This window comes from Sarcophilus harrisii, chromosome 3, assembly GCF_902635505.1.
Source record: "Sarcophilus harrisii chromosome 3, mSarHar1.11, whole genome shotgun sequence".
NCBI lineage: Eukaryota > Metazoa > Chordata > Mammalia > Dasyuromorphia > Dasyuridae > Sarcophilus > Sarcophilus harrisii.
In genome coordinates, this window is record NC_045428.1 from 200674489 (window position 1) to 200692681 (window position 18193).

General features: G+C 38.0%; 1 protein-coding gene across 4 annotated transcripts in view; it reads right to left on the reverse strand.

The window, feature by feature from the left end:
• Nucleotides 1–437: 437 nt before the first annotated feature.
• FRMPD4 (FERM and PDZ domain containing 4) overlaps nucleotides 438–18193 on the reverse strand; it is a 723029-nt gene continuing 705273 nt past the window's right edge. For 3 of the 4 annotated variants that reach the window (XM_012546092.3, XM_031958997.1, XM_031958998.1), the window contains 6 exons: nucleotides 16160–16249; nucleotides 15430–15612; nucleotides 11327–11465; nucleotides 6013–7074; nucleotides 4301–5587; nucleotides 438–2272 (listed from right to left, as the gene is read on the reverse strand). In XM_012546092.3, coding sequence (XP_012401546.2) covers nucleotides 930–2272; nucleotides 4301–5587; nucleotides 6013–7074; nucleotides 11327–11465; nucleotides 15430–15612; nucleotides 16160–16249 — 4104 coding nt within the window. In that variant the 3' untranslated portion in view covers nucleotides 438–929. Of the gene's footprint in view, nucleotides 2278–4300; nucleotides 5588–6012; nucleotides 7075–11326; nucleotides 11466–15429; nucleotides 15613–16159; nucleotides 16250–18193 lie in introns of all 4 variants that reach the window. The other variant, XM_031958999.1, reaches the window with a different exon arrangement.

Consider the following 18193-nt stretch of genomic DNA (forward strand, 5'->3'; position numbering starts at 1 on the left):
TAAAGCAGACCTTTTTTCCCTTATCAAATAATTCAGTTTTTGTAATGTTGTCCTCTTGTTCTCCATAATCAGATTATTTCAAAACTTATGTTCAGAGTTAGGGGCAGCTTCCAATAACCTACCTGTCTTCTTTTGAGATGCCATTTGTAAAAAGCATGAGAAAAATGAATTAATAGAGTCAAAACATTTCTTCCCTTCCTCCTATCCTTTCCCCCATCCTTTCTAATTCATATTTGAGAAATTATACCCAGGTCTTTATTCATCTAGCCATCCTTACCCCATAGAGTTTTCTATTGGAAATAATGGAAGACATCCATAACATCCTTTCCCAAGGAATTTTAGTGCTTAAGAAAATAAACAAGTAACCAGGCAATATGAACAAAAATCAATTTATTATATATTTTCTAATAATTTATAATAGCTTCTTGGGTTTTTTAAATGTCTTTTTTTTGTTATTTCCAATGCTTAAAAATTATAATTTTAAAACATTAACTGCTGTTTTATATACATTATGATTCAATTTCCTGCTTCTAAATATGAATGTTGTGGCTCCCAAGTATAAACCTGGAAGAATTGGGGGGGGGGCAGGGAGGGCACATTTCTTTTTCTTCTGACACTGCAGTATTTAAAATTTCACATCATAGACCTGTTTAGACTATATTAAAAATAGTCCAAGTCACCACCCCTCTTCATATACTTCTTTTACACATATATAGAGAAATCTATAAACAGAATACATCTGATTAGTACTTGTTTGATATTCAGTAATGTGACTTGATTTTCATACCTATTTTTATATAAAATAACAAAATATACAGAGAAGAAGAGAGAGAACATCTTGTTCATCATCAGTACAGAGAGAGTAAATAAAAGTTTATGTATGGCTTTGCAAAGGTCGTTCATGAAGTGACTTTCACACCTTTGATTATCTACTTATTTAAAAGCATCTTCAGAGAACGTGTTAGTGTGCTTACAATGGCAGCCATGGTGGTCGAGTGTCGGGCCAAGAGTCGCAAGCTGGGATCCGCCGACGTCTTCCCCGTGGCCGCCTCGGCGGCCCTCAGGAGGCAGATGTAGTTGAGGACCACCTCGTCAATCTTGGCCACGATCTCCTGCCGCTGCGCTTCGGAGCTCACAACCTTGACCAGCCGGAGGCAGGCCTCGGTCAGGCAGCAGAGCACCTGGAAGCTGGCCGTCACGGCCGCCAGCATCTCCTCCGGGCTCTTGTCCGCCATGGCCATTTTCCTGCAGGCACTTCCCAGGTGTCTGGACTCTATGGATAACAGCTGCTTGTACTGGGAGAGCTTCAGGTCGCGCTTGGTTGCCCTGGGCGACGACTCGTCTCTCTTGCCGGCACAGGACCGGACCAGGCAGAGCAGCTCGTTGGCATCGTTTTGGGCGGCCAGGAACCCGCTGGGCATGGTGTATCTGCTCTCCTTGAGGGCGTTGATCCTCGCGATCCGAGCCTCAAAAGCCAGCGCGCAGGGGTTCGAGTCCGAGGCCGAGGCCGGGCTGCCGGGGGCTTGCGCGCCCTGGAGAACTCTGGAGGTCTCCCCCACCACCATCACCTTCTTCTGGATTTCGGCCGGGAGGGACTGGCTGGCTGGCTCTGGCGGCTCACGGGGCAGTTCTGGTTGATAGAGGCCGGAGTCTCGGCGACGGGCCTCGGCGTTTTCCTCCTCGTCATCCCCATCCTCATCTTGCCCTCGATTCAGGAAGCAATGGCTAAAGGGTCCTCGGCATCTCCAGGTGCTGGCCTCCAGCTTCCGCAAAGGTAACGTTCTATAGAGCTTGGAGTCCTTGTGGAGCCCTGAAGATTTCCGCTTTTCTTTCCCTTCAGGGCCTAAATGCATGGAATTTTGTGAGAAACTTTTGGTTAACTTTTTGCCTAGGGGAATTTCGACCCTTTTTTCCGGTTTGGACTCAGCCGCTGCCTCGGGGATGCCGGAGCACTTCAAGCCAATAGCAGCCTTCTTCCTCTCCAGAAATGTTTCCAAGCCCGGGGATCCCGAAATGACGCTGCTGCTCCGTCGCAGAACCTTTCTGTTCTGTGGCATTCGGAGGCTCCCTCCCCTCAGCTCACACGGCCACAAACTCATCGCCACTCCGTAGGCCTGGTTCGCTTTGGGAAAATCATTAGGGTCTTGATTAGGACTTGGCACCTTTGATTCAGAGTGAATGTTGGATGGTAGCATGATGGAATCAGCTTTAGGATGTTGAGAACAAGCTGAAGGCATGCCTCCTCGTCTTCCCTTCCCAGGCTCTGTGAAAGCTACACTAGGGGGAGTAGGAAAACAGAGAGAATCATTAAGCATCACCCTGACAATCATCCCTGTCTCAGTGTCTCAGGGATACCCAACCCCTTTTCATGCACATTTTGGGAAATTCATGCCGCTTCCTGGGCATGACTTTGTTTCTCAATAAATACCATACAAGCATTTCCATAGATTTGTGATTTTATAAGATCACAATCTCTCCATGGATGTATTAGGTAGATGGTTCCTTGAGTTGCTTCCTACTCCCCCTTCATCCCCCCCCCCCAAAAAAAAATCATCATCTGGTTGTCAACTTTCTGATGATGAAGTCCTGCATGCTTAAACAGCTGGGTCTCTATTCAATGTACACCCAATCTCTTGCCCATCCTATATTTTGAAGATGTCTTCATGTCTGTCTTAGGTAGGCAGTTTCATCAGTTGCTTCTCCCTTTCCCTAAATCATCTCCTTATTGCCACTCTTCTGGTGATGATTCTCTCTACGCTTAGTTAGCTAGTTTTTATACAGTAGACAACTGGTCCTTTGCCCATCTCATATCTTCAGTTCTTTCTGTTTAGGCTCATCCTATGACTTTCTGTTTAGACTCATCCTAGTGAGCATAGCTTTGTAGCGCTCAGGATCAGCTCCACAAAGAATCCCCACAAGAGAGTCACATTTTAAATGGAGGCAATCAATGCCTGATATAATGAAGGAATATTGAAAATTGCCAATCCAAAGACAACTGATTTATTCATTAAACTGAGTATCATAATCTGCTCTAAGGTGATAATGACAGCTTCATGAATTAAGTTGCTGTTAAAAGGTCAGTATTTGGTTTAACTACTAAGATTAAACAACACTTTTAGAAAACACATGCTATGTAGAGATTGATCATTCATCTAGTAGACATGCACTTTGATTGACACTTTTGAAAGAATTCACTTACTGTGAATTCACTTGGCCCATGCATTGGACTAAAATGCATATCAATTTGGCAAGAGTTACATTAACTATAAAGATTATCTTTCTGTCACTGATGTTCTTTGGATGCTGGAAAAGGATACTATGGAATCCTTTTCTAGAGGTCTTTAAAAACATTATGTACACCAGTATGGCTAGTGTGGTTTAAGTATAATGAGACGATCATGGATTACAAACTAAAATCCAAACTAAAGTTACCAATCAACTTTACTTTGTTTCCATAACCACACAGATATGATAGTGTTTGTGGGTTTTTGTCACTGGAGAGAGTCAGAGGACAATCCTACTGTTGTACTTTCATTACATGTAGCAGAAACACTACAGTTACTTGATTTATGACAATCTCTAGAGCCATAACTAAATGAGTTTTCTTCAGCTTACTTTTGTGACTTACAGCCTTTTGGAAATGAAGTATATTTTTGTTATAACCCTCATTGTCTTGACTTATTCAGTTATTTGCTGAAATACTGTAATTCTTGGAACATTTTGAGAGTTTATAGTGAGTGTGGGACAGAATACTTTAAATTGCAGTTTTCTGGGAAAATCTAGGGCATTTGGCCACAGGAATAGCCTGATCGGAAGGCAAAAGAATAAACTATGTGATGTCTTTCTAAATCTCAATAATCATTCTTTTTCTTTCCCTGATAATAACATAATTAATAGAGGTCCGAGGAGGATAGGGCCAAATGACTATGTTCTTTATGTACAGAAGGGTGAACTGAATTTGTGACTCCTAAGTCATGCATACTATGTAAAAATAAAAGCCCACATTTAGCATTTGGACATAAAAATGATTCACTATTTTCAATTAAATTCTAAAAGTGTATAGACAATATAAATGTGAACAGTAAATGCAATTTTAAAATGGCTTTTAATTTAGTGATCTAAAAGATTATTAAGGTTCAGGCATTATAAGGTTGATATTTAAATTGGTTGCCTGCCTTTATCATTTGCATCTCTCCTTAAGTCACTTTTTCATTTTCAAGTTTATAGTGAATTCTCTTTACATACTCCTGGCTTGTGATACCCTAAGAAATCAAAAACCATCACTTCTCTGGTGCTGTACCTGTGGTTTCTTTAATCTTGGGGAGCCGATGACATCCATCTCTCAAAGTGCCAAACAGTGGCTCAGCATTAACAGCTGTATGCATAACAGGCACTGTCATCCGGTGACACATGGGATCAGTCTGTTGGTGCAGTTCCTTAAAAGTGGCCCCGGGATTGGGAAGCCCAGCAGGTCTCTCATCTGCAGGAATGTAACTCATACCCTTCCCTGAGGCATCAGAAATTATGTGCTTCCCTTCTGAGGTGCAGAGGGGAGATTCCACAGGTGTAGGGCAGGTGCTACTGCTCCCTGTGCTACACCCAGCATCCAATGAAGAACATTGGGAGCTTTGCAGAGAAAAATGTCCTTCACTTTGCAAAGATGACATACGCTTCGCCAAGTGATAGTCACAAAGGTGAGCCACACCCTGCTCAGCTTCAGGAAGCTTGGAAGGATGGTCATCGGCAGACAGATCGGCATCCTCATGATGGTTTATGTCTTTGGCTGAGGATACACAAGTCATGTCAGGCAAAAAGCTTTCACCTTGGCCGAGTTTGGGAGCACCACTGTTGTCCCCTTCAGGATTGCCTTCATCCTTGCACTCAGTTTCCATTGTCCCAAGGCCAGACATTCTTTGAAAGGCCTTCCCAGTCTCCAACTCTGGTCCAGATTTTTCAGCTGCTCCACCATCAGCAGCTGCATACCATCTTTGGCTGTCCTTTCGAAAGGCAGTCCTCTCCAGGTTAAAAGTGCTTAGTCGTGGACTGTCTCGTGATGCCAGTGTACCAAATTTCCCTTTGGCATTTTCCTCCATCTCTGCTTTTTTAGGTCCCTGTTGCTTTTTCCCTGTTACCATCCCTTCAGGGGCTGGTTTTCCCTCCCCATCAGCCAGCTTGCCTTTCCTTTTGCTGGTGCAAGAATACACCATAGACCCCATGTGCAATTTGCTGAAATAGTCTGTGACCGACTTGGTCTCCATGGTTTCTGGTTCCATCTCCATGTTATCTGAGGGAAGAATTTGCTTTGAAGGCACAACTTTGGACTGTAGCTCGGCTGCTGGTCGAGCAGCCAGGGCCTGGGAAGACTTTGCAGGCAAACTTCCCGAGGGGGTTTTGGAGATGGGGAATTCCGTCTGTTCTTCCACAAGGGGATGGTAGCCTTCACTAGTGGCCAAGAACATGCGAGTAGAGTTTTCTGACTGCTTCTGTGCTGTGGCCAGTTCAGAACTCTCAGTCATTTCCGAAGAATTAGTTTCATTACCTGAATCTGAAGAAGACTCAGGACTATAAGCTCGCAAGATTGCTACACCTGTATACCATAAAAAACAAGAGCCAATTAATGAAGGTATTGCAGGCACTTGAATACATGTAAGAAAATGGGATTAATTTCTTATAAAAATACATATTCTTTTTCCTTAAAAAAAAGGATTCTGACTTTATTGCACAGTTGTTCCGGAAAGGAAGGGAGGGGAAAGTGCCACATGTTAAAAAAAAAAGAAAAAGAAAAAGAAAAAACAAAAACAAAACACTGAAAAAAAACTTTCAACAATAACAATAACAAAAACAGAAACAAAAAAGACCCTGTAACAAAAGGTCCATCACAGTACTATGAAATGGGACATGCGTCAATAAGGATATATAAGATAACAGGGATGAATACTTCCAAGGGCAAATGGCTTGCAGGGATGAAATGGTATGATTATCATTGAATGAATGTAACAATCATGAAAGAACCTGAATTGTCATTTGTCTGCTGTTCCTCTGATGCTGCTAAAGCCTCTAAAGCCTGTAGAGTGGAGACTACAGCATCATCTAGCCCCTTCTCACACTTTCCTTCAGAGTTGGTAGGAACAGCATCAATGAGGGACACAGGAATTTCATCATTTTGTAGGCTGCTGGCCTGTTCCTTTTCTTCCCTAAACTGGGTTGACTGGTGCTGAGAATCCTCTTCATCAGAGCTGTCCCTGAAGCCAGGTGGAGGTGCAGCAATGGCCATGTTCAAGGAGTGTAACAAGAAGTCATCCTCATTATCATCACCTTCAGGAGGAGGAAGGGATGTGAGGTCAATGATGTCATCACTGGACCCAGACAGGTTAAGAATGGCAGGCCTATTTATTTCTCCAACTACAAGATCTTCCTCACAACTCACTTCATCTTCATCCTCAGCATCATCTGTGTTTTCTGAGTAACAGATCTCATGGAGCAAAGGCTCTTCGATGCCTTCAGCAGCTTCAAAGTTTTTTCCATCGCCAATGTTTGCATAAACAGAATTTGTCACAAACTGTATGCTTTCAGCATCTGGAGAGAAATCCAAACCTTTAATATCATTGGCATTGCTCATGTAAAGAGCTCTTTGTTTTTCCAGCATTTCTGGACTCTCATCCAATAATCTTTCGTAACCAAGGTTTTTGGGGTTAATATCATCCAAGGCAATTTCTCCAAAAATAAAGGATACTTTAGCACTCCTGGGAGAATCCTGTGCTTTTTTATTTGTCTCTAGACCTGAAAGTGACAGCAACGATTGCTGAGCAAGGCCCCTGCTTTCCACTTCACAGGTGGAGTCACCTTGTTTGGTCAAGTGATGATTAAGGTCATCTGTGTTATAGGTATTTTCTATGTACAGATGCCTGTGGTCTTTTGGACATAAGGTATCATCGGCAATATCAACATTCTTATGTTTTGAGTCTATATATGTTATTTGTGGCTCTTGTTCCCCATCAGCAATGAAAGTGGTCATTTGCGGTACACAGTTCCAATCAGAGCCAAGGAGATTATGCTTTCCTTTAGTTTCAGGACCTAAAAAAAGATCCACACAGAGACACGTTATAGAACATTCTATTTTCTGTGATGACTGTTGAAAGCTTCCTCATCAAATTTATTCAGTGTCATATATGTTTGGTTAGCCAAATATTTTATATATGTATGTAGACATAGCTAAAGACCTTTTGGTTAAAGATTTGATTAAAGATTTGGTTTATTAAGTTAAATTAAAGGTTAAATATTTTGGCTAAAAATTTGGTTAAAGATTTAGATTGACTTGTTCAAAAGACATGGTTTTAATATGACTAACTCAATGTGCCACATATGATGCTGCAGTATGGGAGTAGGGAAACTGCTGGAATATCATTGAGCCCTCAATTACCAAAAAGTGATATTATTTATGCCTAAGTGCCTATAGCTCTAAAAGTTTTAAAACATTTAATCATGGTATTCTAAAATGATATTACGAAATGATATTGAAACTCCAGAAAAAGTCTTTACTCTCTGCTGTCTTCTAAGACTAAGAAAATTAGGGCTTTTCTCCTTCAAATGTGATTAAGAGAGAAAACTTCAAGAATAGCTGTATGTTCATATTTTAAGTAAAAATTAAAATACATTTTATGAAAAATTCTGGTGGTACTTATGACCCATTGTAAGAAACAGTGTAAGAAAATTAGGTAGATTATTACTTCTCAAGATGATATTGACCTAAGACATGGAGTGTGTCTTAGATTCCATGGTACATTTGTGGAAAACCTTCCCTTTTTATTAAGGAAAATCCTAAAATGTAAGCAATTTCTTTATGCATGTGTGCAAGTTTTAGCATTCTTGGGGGAAAAATAGCTTGATTTGTAAAAACAAACCCCAAAAGAAAAAACAAACTTTGAAATGTGCAAACAAAAACAAAAAATATCTTATCCCAAGTCTGACAGAGCTAGGTTAAAGTGCTGGAGGATTCCTTCCCTTCCCTCCACCCCCCAGGAAAATCTTCTCTGATGCTTATAGCCAAAGTAAAAAATAAACAAACACGCACTCCAAATACTTTTGAAATGCTCTTCCATTTCCTCCTCCCTCTGTTGCTATAGGCTTCTTTTTAAGTTATTTTTTTTTTGTCTCTATCTGTTTATCCATCTCATCCTTGAATTAATTAAAAATCAATTAACTTGTACTAATTTTCCTTTAAATCTTGATAATGCACAAAGTAGGTGCTTAGGAAGGAAAGAAATTTGTAAAGTAAGGATTTACTATGTACCAGACTTTCTACTAACCGCTTTACAAATATCATCTTAAATTAGTCTTCATTGCAATCCTGGGAGATAATGCTATTATTATCCCTATTTTTCAGTTGAGGAAACAGAGACAGAGGTTAAACGTCTTGCGCAAAGACACACTGCTAGATAATGTCAGAGGCAATATTTGATCATGCTGACTTCAGACTTTCCCACTAATGTCTTTGGTTCTTACTGTTTAGAAAATGTGTTTAAATTTTTTTTAATGAAAGATTATCTGCATTTATTAAATAGCATTTGGAATTCCCTTTGGGTATTTGGTGATTTCATTCATGTGGCTACTGCTCTACTAAAGCAGCTTCACCACCATTTATTATATTCTTCCTCCATGCAACTCATGCCCACATTTGGCAGAAGGAATTTCTGCCCCTGGGCCTCGATAAATGGTTTGGACTTGTTCTTTTTCTTGAAAGTTACTGAAATGGTCTTAAAGATTTCATTGACTCAGAGGAGCAACAGGATTAAAGGGATGATGTATCAGGTAGTTGATGTAGCTTCCTGGTTCCCTAGGGACCAAAACCAGGTTATAACTAGTTACCTGGTTCCAGTCTTAGGCTTATGACAAGCAGATCAGCAGCATGATGGACATAGGAAAATTATGGTCAGCTGAATTAATGGTGTAACTTTATTCTGCTTTGAATGTCTTCTGTTTTACCTTCTGTTTTTTAGTAGAGTATTTGATGGATTATGTGCCTTATTTTGTTTCGGTTTTGAAGCTAAGCTACAACCTTCCTGAGCCTAGGAATATTATACCATGCTTTCCCCTAAAACCTCAAAAGAGGTTATGCACAGTGCACTGAAGTCTATTTGACTGCTCTTATGCTTCGTATTTTTAATTTGAGATGTAATCAAGAAAAATATTTTACATCTCTCAAATTTATTGATTAAAAAAAGCAATTAAGACTAGTTTGTTATTCTATCAACCTGTAGTTGATTTTACCCAGTCTCTCTGCCTTGAGCACATATCTTTCCCATGGCCTCTTGATAGAAAAGAAATTCTGGGGAAGGCATTATTAAATGCTTATTATGTACACCTATAAGTAAGTTCTAGAGAAGACATTATGTCTTTTGTACACACCCGTAAAGAGGTTCTGGAGAAGACATTATTAAATACCTATTGTGTATACCCATAAGGAAGTTTTGGGGAAGGCATTATTAAGTGCCCATTGCCCATTGTGTATGTATATAAATAAATTTTGTGGAAGGCATTATTAAATGACCATTGTGTGTACCCATAAAGAAGTTTTGGAGAAGGCTTTATTAAGTGCCCATTGTGTATGTGTATAAAGAAATTCTGTGGAAGGCATGAATAAATGCTTATTGTGTACATTGTTGTTTCAGGGGCAGCTAGGTAGTACAATGGATATAGTGCCAGATCTGGAGTCAGAAAGACCTGAGTTCAAATATGAACACAGACATTAGCTGTGTAACATTGAGCAAGCTGTTTGCCTACATTTTCACTTCTGTAAAAATAGGGGATAATAATAGTACTTATCTTTCAGGATTGTGTGAAGTTCAAATTAGATAATAATTGTAAAGGATATAGCATGATGTTTGGCACATAGTAGGTGCTACATAAAAATTAGCTAATAATCATCACAGGAAAAAACAATAATTTAAAAACATGGTTATGCCATTCTCCCTTTTCCCTTTCACCTCCTACAACACTATCAGGGGTTTGATAATCCAGCCAAACAAATGAGATGAAAAATGAGGCTTCAAATTGGTACCTGAAGTCATGGACAAGAGTCATTAGTTAATTTTCAATGTTTATCAAAAACAGCAACATTAATTCTAGGGTTTTCCTGGCCTGTGAAGTCAGGGACACTTGGAGTTATCCAGGTAACTGATTTACTCAGGTGCCACTGCTTCTTCCCACAGCGCAAATAACTGCTGGAGAGAGTGGGAAGATCCTGTTACCCACAATCATATTCCTTTGTACCAGGAAGTACGGAAGACATTGAGAGGAGTTCCAAGGAAAAGAGCTGACATTGATGTCATATTCAAGATGCTTGCTGGAAATTGGTTTGCATTAACTCCTTCAGTAATGGAGATTTCCCTGAGATATTCTGAGCTATCTCTGGAATTGACTAATGAATAAACCTAATAGGTCTTTCTGCTCTAATGTCATAATTTATTTATTGAATATTTATATATTGAAAAATACTTTGATACACAATTAGCAGTTTGATTCATTTTTTTACTTCTAACACACTAAAAATAATAACTATATTTAGATATAAATTTAAAGTATATAAAGCACTTTTGTAATAATTTATGACATAGGTGGTACAAATATTATTGCTCCCACTTGACAGATGGGGAAATACAGAAACAGAGAGGATAACTGATTTTTCCCAAGGTTTCACAGGTAGTAGTAGATCTAATGTTATTATCTAGTCTTCTTATTCCAAGCTTACTGCTGTCACTCTCACACAGTGGTTCTTGATTTCAAGAACAAATGGTACCACATTACTTATGGGTTTATAGTTTATATCCAAATCAATAAAATTCATTTGGGGGCAAGTATTATATCATTAGAGTATCACAGTGATAGGAGGGAAGTAGTTTTTATGATTTTTTTCTTTCTTTTTCATTAGTCTGGTTAAGTGTTAATAGATATCTATGTAAAATCTTCATATGATATTTTATCGTTTTTGGGGAGGGGGTAGGTTTGAATTCTCCAACCATCATAATAGCTGTCTTATCTATAGATATTTTAAAAAGTTTACAAGTTATTTTACCCATAACAGCCCTAGGAGGAAGATAGTAAAAGCACCTCACTTTACAGATGAAGAAATTGAGGCTGACAGAATTTAAGTCTTTAGCCCACGATCATGTAGCTAGTTAGTTAGAGCTGTGAAATTGGAACTTTATTCCATAAAGTTTTAGAATTGGAACTGAAGTCTCCCGACTTCTGATGCTATTTATTATATCATACTGTCTAATATAACTGGGGGATAGATATAGGAGATAGTTAAATTTATTTAAGAGAATACCTGTTTCTCTGTTTCCTGCATTTTTCTTGTTGGCCATGTTAAATATTGACCGTCTGGAATCTACTAGTAGCCTATAATATCCAGCTGTTAAACAGGCAAGGTTCATGGCATCTGATGGTTCCATTAGCAGAATAATAGGCTAAAAACAAGATAAAGTTTTGGTTAAAGGTTGCTCCTTTTAAAACACTTTACTGAAATGTCAGCTTCTAGACATCTATGTTTATGAAGTATCCATGAAAGGTTTTTTGTTTTCTTTTTCAAATGCTTCAATGAAGAACAGCACATGAATAAGTTCAAATTCAGGAGACAGTCTTTGAAGAACCTGCAAATTGTGAATTCATTTAAAATTCTAGAAAATAGAAAGTTTTATTTCATGAATCCTGTTTAAAAAACATTCAAATACTACAGCAAAATCAAATCAAGTTGTTTTGCAAAAGAAGTATTTTGATTTTCACTTCAAAGTTATGGTATCAAAGAAGCTGACAATTCCAGGGAGTTGGTTAGCAGACACCAGCACCCAATTAAAATATCAAGAAGATAAAGTTTTAGGATCAGAGTGAAAATCAGTGTTAGAAAGTTGTAAAAATCAGTTGGAAAACACTGAGAAGCCAAAAAAGAAATGAGGTCAAAAAGTTAAGGATGATAACATACTTTAAAATAAAGTGTAAAGGCACTGAGGTTAAAAGAGATGGATTTTGACAAAAATATTTACAAGATGTTTCTAGATTTAGTGATGCTAGATGAAAGAAACCAACATGGGGCCAAAGATAAAGGAAAAATGAGGAAGAACTAAAAAAGGTGTTTTCCTTCCATTTTGGTAAGTGAAGGGACTGGATGCTGCTCAGTAGTTTTTGAATGACTAGATATGTTTGAAATAATATATATGATTTGCTCATACCCTCTAGGAACTTCCTTTACAATAAGAAACACACAGCAAAATAGGTATGCATTTACATACATATATAATATATTATATATATTGTGCATACACAATATATATTTACACAAGTAAAGGTGTGCATACACACACCTGCACTTATATAACATACAACAGTTTACATAACACACACAAGATATATACTGATATTCAAGTAGATAATTGAAAACAGCATTTTACTTCAACTTCGAATGCCATCAGTGGCATCAACAGTATCTCATTCTACTTCCTAATCTATATTTATACTCTTGACTTAATGCTAATAGTAGTGTAGGATTTCTTTTTTGAACTCTCCCAAGTTGCTCTTAGACTTTCTGGCTTGATTCCCCAGGGACCAGTGTTACTTCCATTTCCAGGAGTAAAGGACTCTAGGACTGTTCCCCTTACATTATAGTTTGTAAGCCTTAACTGAGATGCTTCCTATTAATAAATAGTAGATGCAATTAACTCTTAACAAAGACATTTACTAAGAACAATAGGTACAAATATCACCTCCACTTCCCACTCCATAAATTTAGAATACAATGGTAATGAAACACAAGTGTAGGATATAAATAAGGTGAAAGCAACTTAGAACTCCTGTCTTCATAAGAGTTCTCATGCATCTCCACTTGAATATGACATCTCTGCTAGGAGTGTTGTTTAGGTGGGAATTCCAGGATGTGCTTTTCTCCATAATTTGGCAGGACTCTCAAGTCTATAGCTGACTCTCTTCTCTGCTGCCAGGAGTCTCAAAGTGTTTATTTTCACTCAGAGAAAAGTATTCACATCTCCTAAAAGAATCATGACAGACTTTTCTTTGTTAGTTTAATACTTCATTAATACCTTGGAATTAGATTCTGGGCTTTGTGGACTGGGAGTTGGTTAAAGATCAATTTATCTGAACTAGTTTTTATATTTTCTGTGGTCCCTGAGAAAGCATAATTCTTTCTGTCTGGGCTGTAATTCCACTTCCATGACTTCTTATTTAACTTGTTCTCTACGTAGAGGTCTTGACTTGATGATTTCACTGAATTTAATAGAAAGAATTTTCCTGAATTCAGGGAAGATGGACACACATATGGATAGGTTGGGATTTACATAATTGGAGGGAGCATCCAAATTGACGATATCACATATCCACTGGAGTATTTGGTTTTGAAACAAAACCTCCCAATCATTTTCCCCCAAGTTCTTCCTACTGTTAGATTTTTCTGGTTGTGAACTCTGTCTTTATCTCTTCCTCCTCTGAAGCTTCTTCCTATTCCCTGATCACTATTTAAAAGCCACTCATATGTTTTCTCTTCTCAATTCTCACCTTGTAAGGTCATTGTAGGGACCTCTCTCCTGGTTGAGTCTCCATCACTTGGGTCTACTAGTTCTTCTCAGCATAAACATTAGCACAAGTTAGGATACTAAATCTATACAGGGAATCAGCATGTCATAGTGGATAGGGAGAGATGGTCTTAAAGTTCCAAAAGCTTGGAATCAGTATGTATGCTATTGCTATGGCCACAAACAAGTCAATTAATCTGTAAGTTCCCCAAACAACTCTCTTGTTGATTGGCATATATTGAATCCTGGCAATTTTCTATACTCAGAAATCACAGACCTAGACCACATTCTTTCCCTGTATTCCTCTCCCATCCTCTCCAAAAAGTTGTGTGTGTGTGTGTGTGTGTGTGTGTGTGTGTGTGGTGAGACAAAGAGAGGCTGGCTTACCTTTGGTGATCTATTCAACATATGATTTGGGGGAAAGGGTTTGTTTCTTTTATTTATTTATTTCCCCATATCATATCCCCATATTATATCATGGAGTTATTACACCTCCATCCCCTCTGCTTTCTCTCATCCTCCATACTAATGACATCCACATTCAGTGATATAGTGGGGAAAGCCCTGAACTGAGAAGCAGAAAATCTAAATTCAGATGGCTTATGATCTTGAGCCAGCCACTTATTCCTTAATTTCTTATGTAACATGCAGATAATAAAGCTGAGATTATTTTCCTTACAAGGTTGTTGTAAAGATCAAATATAATTAATTTAGGCTTGCAACTGGCAAGACTCAAGAATTATCCCTTAGCTCATCTAGATGAAGTTGAATAAGAAGGCATTGAATGCCAAGAAAGAAGATTAAGTAGAAGAAAACATTCCCTCCAGCTTTACCCTGGTTTAAAAGCACAAGTAGCTTGTTAGCAATATTCACTTCACTTTGGTTCAATTAAGTTTAACAAACCAAGCACCTACTTTGGGCAGGAATAGGTCTCATGAATCAGACTTTTAAAAATCATCCAACATTCTTATAAAAGATGAAATGAAAAAGTTAAGGGATTTGGCCAATATCAAATAGATATTTAGGAGGAGAGGAGGCTCATTTCTTGGTCTTCCTGCTGTCTTATCCAGCCCCTCTGAGACTTTCTGGGGTTCATTTGCTTTGAACTTTAAAAACATCATTAATGTAGTCATCAATTAGTTAATCAATCAACATACATTTATTAAACATCTACTATATATCTGACACTGGTCAAGGCACAAAGACAAAAATGAAACAAATTCTTCCTTCTAGGAGATCACATTGAGTTGCTGGGCCTGGAGTTAGGAAGACATATTTTTATAAGTTCAAATTTGGCTTCAGATACTTATTAGCTAGGTGACTCTGGGCAAGCCACTTAATGCTGTTTGCTTCAGTTTTCTCATCTTTGAAATGATCTAAAGGAGGAAATGATGAACCACTCCAGTATCTTTGCCAAGAAAACCCCAAATGGAGTCATGGAAAGTTGGATATGATGGAAAAATAACAGCTGTATGTGCATATATTATAATGTATCTATGTATAGATATATATATATATATACATATCTATCTGTCTCTCTGTCTGTCTCTCTTTCTGACTTATGCCAAAAGGATTATGAATTCTGAACCTGGAAGTCACTTTAGTGGCTAGTGAATCCAGCCTCTTCATTTGACAGGTGAGGAGACCAAATCCTAGAGAGATTAAATGACTTGCTTAGGGTTATGGTTGATAAGCATCTGAGGAATGATTTGAAGTCAACTCTTCCTAATTTTATGTCCAGTGACCTATCTATCCATTGTTTCCCTTGGTTTATATAATGATTCATCTATTGTTCAATCATCTTGTATAAAGCAAGGTTGTACCATCTGGTGGCAACAACTAGGAAACTTACTTTCACATCTAACACGTGGAGTTCCACACGAATGGAGCCTTCATCTTCCGCAAACATCTCAATCCTGTTGACATGGCTGAAATCAGCCAAAAGAGCTACCAAGTTGGTTTTGGTGTTTATCACATGGCTTATTCCATACCTGGGTCCAACTAGCAAAGTCACTTCTGAGCGTTTTTCTGCCTGCTGTATTAGGAACATAAAAACAGTCAGCCTTTGGAAGAACTATAATTAAAAAAAATAAGATTACTTTTGCTTACAAAATGTTTCTGTGCTGCTTTACTAATTCCTTCAGTAAGATGAGAAACCAAGGTTATGACTATGATGAGGCTAGAACAAATTATGAATTATTCAGTAAATAAATGGTAACACGTCACATCACAATATATGGTAGATTATATGAATCATTAGCATATTTAGCTAATAAGAATTTTTTTTTCAAACATAGAAGCTGTTGCTGCCTTAGTTATTTGAATGGAGGCCATTGCTAGATTCCCCCCTCCCCCTTTTCCTGGCTCTGTAAATTTTTCTAGGACAGTTTGCAGCTGGTATTATCTAGTTCACGTTTTTTCTGATATTGTCACACTGTAGCAAAATAGGTTAGAAATGAATCCTAGGAAAGAACCTTCACTGATCTGCTTCTGACATCAGAATGAGCCTCATGTAGAAAGACTTCAGTAATGATGGTATACAGAACACAGAGGCTTTTTATAAAGTCAAGAAAAAAAATTACCACTAATGTTGCCTTGAACACACGACCCCCATATAATCGAAGATCACTGAGGAACTTGAGATAATGGACCTTGGCTTGCAAAGCAGACAGCTGAGGAGAAAGGAAAGCTAAGATGTTATCACTGTACACTTGGGAGGCAAGAGGGAATCAAGAACAAACCTAAAGGGGAAATGGAGCTGTGATTGCATGATGAAGGGGATGAGGCTCCTCATAGCAAGGGCTTTCTGGCAACAGGGAAAGGAAATTGCAGCACATTCGATTTCCTGATGAAGGAATGCAGCTTGAAATCTTGAAATTAAAATCTCACTTGTTTGGAGAAATGTTCGAAGGATTCAGGCGTGTGGATGGGCTGCATCAGGGCATTCAGCAGCCCTGGAGCTCTTCCAAAAAGAGAGAACAGGAAGTTAAGATGTTCAAATTAAACATCTGCTCACTGAAGGATTTCAAGAGCAGATTGGAGCTTTCTCACTGTAATCAGTGACAAAGGCAGGCTTTTCTCCAAATTCTGGTTCACCAATGGGAGGAAGCTGGCAAAACAGGAACTATGTGAGGTTCACTCCTATTCAGTATTTGTAGGGGCTTAGGGTTTTTTTTTTTTTTTTTTTTTTTTTTTTTTACTTTTATTCTAGCACCTGCAATTTGTAGAAAGCTCACTTTCTGCTTGCCAAGTTTCCTCAGGTCTTTATAAGTTCTCAGAGAAAATTAACTTTCTAAACTCAGACTGAATTGTGGAAATGTTTGAACTTATTATGAAAGTTCTTATTTTATTCATTTACTTCCAAGAATCAGAATTTGAATCGCAGGAATCATTTATGAGTAAAATTCAATTTAGATAAAAATCCTTTTGTATAAATCTAAAAATGTAGGGGTCCAAAACACAAAGTGCTTTTGATCTAAGGATGCTTGTTTCATACCAGTAAACAATAAATCTGTTTATTATTAATGAAAAGAAGTGTGTGTGTGTGTGTGTAGATACACACACACACACACACACACACATATATATAATATATATACATATACTCTCCTTATCTGGAAATGACTATAATGTTCTCTTTCAATGGTTATTTTTAGCAGCCTTACTAACAGACTCATATTCATGAGTTGTAATCAATTATTGCCTGAGTTTGAATCATGCCTCTGACATAAGCAGTGTGATCATGGCAAATCAAAACCTCATTGGACTTCAGTTTCCTCATTTGTAAAATGAAGGAAATGTGACCTGTTGAACTTATCTTGAAATTCTTGTGAAAATCTCATGAGATAATGTCAACAAAACATTTAGGTACTACAGAAATAACCAGTTATTGTACCTTCAGTTATTATTTAATGCTAGGTATATGCCAATGCTTCATTCTAGAAAAATAAAACATTTTGAAAATTGAGCTAGTGGTACATCCTTCACCAATATTGCTTCTCATAGTTGAAGAGACTGAGGATTATAGAGAGAATACAGAATGGATAAGTATTTTTATTGAGAGGTGTTGTGGTAAGATAGCAGGATCATTCGGAAGTATGGCTCCTGCCCTTTGACTCAGAGAGACAATAGATTATGGTTGTAAGAGTGAGATGTAGATTATCAAACATGGTCAATGTGCTGATTAATTGTGTGTTTTTTTTTTTAAACAAGGGAAAGTTCTCTGTTGGATGGAGGGGGAAGATGACAGGAAAGTGATAGTGATATAAGAAAAATAATGTCAATAAAATTTTAAAAAACAATTAAAAGGAGACAAATAGGATAGAAGAGAGATAGAAGAAAGGAAGGAAAGTAAGAAGGAAGAAGAAAAATAAAGAAAGAAGGAAGGATGAAAAGAAAGAAAAGGAGGAAGGAAAAAGAGAAAGAAGAAGAGAAAAAGAAAGGAGGAAGAAAGAAGGAAAGATGAAAGGAAGGAAGGAAGGAAGGAAAAAGGAAGGAAGAGAGAGAAGAAAGAAAGAAGGAGAGAAGTAAGGGATGGTGGGTTATGGAATGTTGAATTTGAGAAGACCTGAATTCACTTCAGGCTGTATCATTTATTAGCCATGGAATCTCTCTGT